The sequence below is a fragment of the Chlamydotis macqueenii genome, chromosome 1 (assembly GCF_036417535.1).
Source record: "Chlamydotis macqueenii isolate bChlMac1 chromosome 1, bChlMac1.mat, whole genome shotgun sequence".
NCBI classification, from domain to species: Eukaryota; Metazoa; Chordata; class Aves; order Otidiformes; family Otididae; genus Chlamydotis; species Chlamydotis macqueenii.
Window position 1 is genome coordinate 214657489 of NC_141556.1, and position 3967 is coordinate 214661455.

The window sequence follows — 3967 nt, forward strand, 5'->3', positions numbered from 1 at the left end:
AGCCAACCAGAGGTAATACGGGCGTGAAAAACGGTGACAAGAATGATTTTGGGTAGCAAAGATTGTAATAGCCTAGAAAAAGAGAGACGGATGATTGACTGCTTCCGAACTAATTCCCCGAATTCCCTTAGAGAAGAGAAATGGCCATTTCCATAACGCTGCTCATCTCCTCGATGCAGAACGGGGCAGAGGAGCTGCATCCCCCAAAATGCCCCTTTTCCCCATGCATCATGAAAAGGGACCCAGGAGGACCAGTGCAGATGGGGGGAGAGGTGCCTGGAGAGCACTCAAAGCTTGGTGAGACTCATCCCACCCTTCGTGCCCGAAGCTGAAGAGCGTGCCATCTGTAGATGCAGTCCACATCATCAACAGACAATTCAAACCACCTTAATTGTGGGTTAGAGACAAGAGGGGCCAAGCCGTGTCTTACAATGGGCTCGGCTCTACAAGATTTCACCCAACGTGTGTTTTCCTTGCAGAACCTCCGCCAAGCTCCTTAGAGAAACATCTGCCCGCACATCAGCCTGTCTCCTTACTCCCTCTGCATCCTCGCAGGCGTTTTGACCAGCCCCACCATGGAGAGCTGCAGCAGCAATGCTTCCACTAAAGTCTTTTTCTTGGTGGGGTTTCCAGGTCTCCAGGATTTCCAGACCCCACTCTTCATTGTGTTCTTGTTATTCTACCTGCTGATCCTGGTTGGTAACGCCATTATCATCACCGTGGTTGTGGTCGACCGTATGCTCCACAAACCCATGTACTTTTTCCTGCTTAACCTCTCTGTCTTAGATGTGCTATTCACAACCACCACCATCCCCAAAATGCTGGCGATGTTCCTGACCAACGCTAAAACCATCTCATTTTGGGGTTGTTTTCTGCAGATGTACACTTTTCATGGGCTGACCATAACCGAAGCGCTTCTCCTGGTGATCATGGCTTACGACCGCTATGAAGCCATCTGCAACCCTCTCCGTTACCCGGCCAAGATGACAAGAAGAGTCAACATCCAGCTGGCAGTGAGCGCCTGGATCACTGCGCTCCTAATACCTGTGCCCGTCGTCACGCAGACCTCTCGGCTAGCTTACAGGGACACAACCAGGGTTCACCACTGCTTTTGTGACCACCTGGCAGTGGTAAAAGCCGCATGCTCAGACTTCAGTGCTGATTTCCAGACGTTCTTGGGGTTCTCCATCGCTATGACAGTGTCGGTCATCCCTCTGCTGCTCGTCACCCTCTCGTACATCCACATCATCCTCTCCATACTGAAGATCAACTCAAAAGAAGGACGCAGGAAAGCTTTTTCAACATGTACTTCCCATCTGCTTGTGGTGGGCACTTACTACTCCTCCATCGCTGTGGCGTACGTGCCCTACAGGGTAGATATCCCTGTTGATGTCCAAGTCATGTGCAACGTTGCCTTCTCTATTTTGACTCCCTTATTAAACCCCATCATTTACACTTTACGGAACAAGGAAGTAAAATCTGCAGTTAAAAAATCCGGTTTTCTGAAAATCTTTCACCTTTCTAAAAAATTCAATTTATTTGGGTAAAATTTACCGCAGTGCGGAAGTCTCATGCTATTTATTATTTCAGCCCTCTGGTTAATTAAGACATCATCGCCTTTGGAGTTCTGTTTGGTTCCCCTGAATTGTGGTATATCTTATGTGAATGTATTTCAGCCTATTTCTGTGAAATTTTGAGTGGACTTGCTGTAAGAGTCTACTTTTAGTAGACTTTTATTAGATTTGCTGTAATTTTTATAATTTTCTAGTTTGGTTTCTATCCTTCAGTGACTAAATCACAGATGCACTTGTTCTGTTTTTTTTTCCTGGTAAAACAAAGCTGTGAATGCACTAAAGCTGAAAATGCACTGAAAAAAAAAGCTAAATTAGAGTGGCACCGCATTTCTTTACACATTTCCCTCCACATAGCACCATGGAGGAAGCATTAATTCCTCCAGTTAAGACTTTCAGGGATGGCAGTCGTTATTTTCCCTACAAATGACAGTGGTGACCCCGGGCTGGGTGAGGAAATTACACAATCACTTTACAGGACTGAAGAACTGTGGGGAAAAAAAGTTACAGATAAATTAAACCTGCAGCTTGTGCAGCGGGATGAATCGGTGTCTGTGTGCAAGGTGGTGCCATCAACCACCTCGTGTCCAACAGCCCGATCCACGGGTTCCTGCAGTAGGAAAGCCAACGTGAAGCCACAGAAAACACAACACCATGAACCTCCCATTTTAGGCAGAGATGCTATCAAGCATGGAAAAGTGTGGTTGTTTATCTAGAGCTTCAATCAATTTTTTTCTCCAGAGCAGGCAGATAGTCGGGTGCAAATGAGCATCTCTGACCTTTTGAGCCATGCCTGATTTTTTCTGAGATTAACATGAAATATATGTCTTTCCAACGGTGTCTATTGAACGGAAGCTTTGAAAGCTCATTAACGGTGTTGGGGTCTGAGACAGAGATTTGGGGGAAGGCTTGGGCTCTCTCCTCACTCATTCTTCCACTAACATTTTTAACTCGAGATGCTGATTCAACCTAGATTCAACTCGTTGCTTTGACAGCCCATGTAAGTCTAGAAGGGTCTCCATTTCCAGTGTACTGACATCTTCACCCTCCTATGGCCAACCTTCAATGCTCTTGCCTGCCTCTGAGCAGAGGACCTTCAACCAAGGAGGGTTGGAGAGGAGAAGACTCTGCCAGGGGGACAAGGAAGTGACACAGCCACTCTCCTGCACTGTCCACCATTAAAAATGTACACATAGATTGGGAAATGATTGCAAGAGAGTTAAGAAAGAGTTTATCTAAACATGGCAGTTAATTTTGGTGGAAGATGTTCGTTTTAAAATGTTTCTTAAACATCTAGCGTTTCCCTTTATGTTGTGTCCCTAACGTGCAAAGCATCTTCTCTATCACGAGTGTGTGGTATCAGCTCGGTTGCCTAAAAGTGGTCACCGTGTTTGGGCATAGAATCTTCCTCCAAATGAGGAAGCACCATGGGACTCATAACAAAAGATGTAAAGGCTGCTGGGAGGTGAAGCACAGAGATTCCCCCAACAGAATGGGGACAGACCCTGAAAACTCAACACCAACCCTCTGTTTACAAGAGAGGAGAGCTGCACACATATTAAGAAAGAGGTGAAGTCACCATCCTTGGAGGTGTTCAAAAAAAGGTGTAGATTTGGCACTTCAGGACATGGTTTAGTAAGCATGGTGGTGTTAGGTTGATGGTTGAACGTGATGATCTTGCAGGTCTTTTCCAACCTTAAAGATTCTATGATTCTATGAGGTTTCCACCAGGGATCTTGCAGCCTAACAAGCACACCAAGTTCAGGTGCCTGAAGAGCTCTCGTGGGACCAGCAGGACTCTAATGAGCTTTGGGGACTTCGAGAATTAGACTGTGTTAGACAGTGGGCGCCATGGATCATTAAAAATAATTTTCCCTTGGTCCCAACTTGTGAAGACTGTGGCCTTTGAGTCCAGGAGAGCTGACATGTCCTTGGAGCACGAAGCTACATTACGTCTAGTTGGACTAGAGGAGAGTTTTCAGTTGAAATCTCCTCCTAAGAAAGCATATAGCCACAAAGAACCATTCATAATGAACAGTAAAATGTTCTTTTTTTATTACTCTCACTTACATACTTACGTCTAATTTCCACTTTGACGTTACTCATTTCCAGCCATAAGATCTTGTTTCATTTTTTTGTCCGACACCAGATCCCCGTTGCCCATGTAAATTCACGTACGAGACGACCAAACTCTTCCTTACGAAACGAGTGCCCAGAGGCTCTCACTGTAATGCACATTTTCCAAACTTGTAACCATTCTCATGATTTTTCTCCCAACCCTCTTTATGTTTTAACGTTCTTCTGGAAAGATAATCATAAAAACTCGATTTAATAATCCCGTATTGGCTCAAATCACTACCTAATGCTTCCAGCATTCCCTCCCTGATATACACAGG

At 45.3% G+C, this 3967-nt stretch overlaps 1 protein-coding gene across 1 annotated transcript; it reads left to right on the plus strand.

Annotated features, from left to right (window-relative positions):
- The first annotated feature begins 575 nt into the window (after nt 1–575).
- OR2AT4 (olfactory receptor family 2 subfamily AT member 4) lies at nt 576–1547 on the plus strand. The gene has a single exon (XM_010120344.2). The coding sequence runs from the start codon at nt 576–578 to the stop codon at nt 1545–1547; it is 972 nt and encodes a 323-aa protein (XP_010118646.2).
- Nucleotides 1548–3967: the final 2420 nt, after the last annotated feature.

What these genes read in the sequence shown, in the direction of transcription:
- OR2AT4 (XM_010120344.2), top strand. Translation starts at nt 576, where the DNA reads ATGGAGAGCTGCAGCAGCAATGCTTCCACTAAAGTCTTTTTCTTGGTG.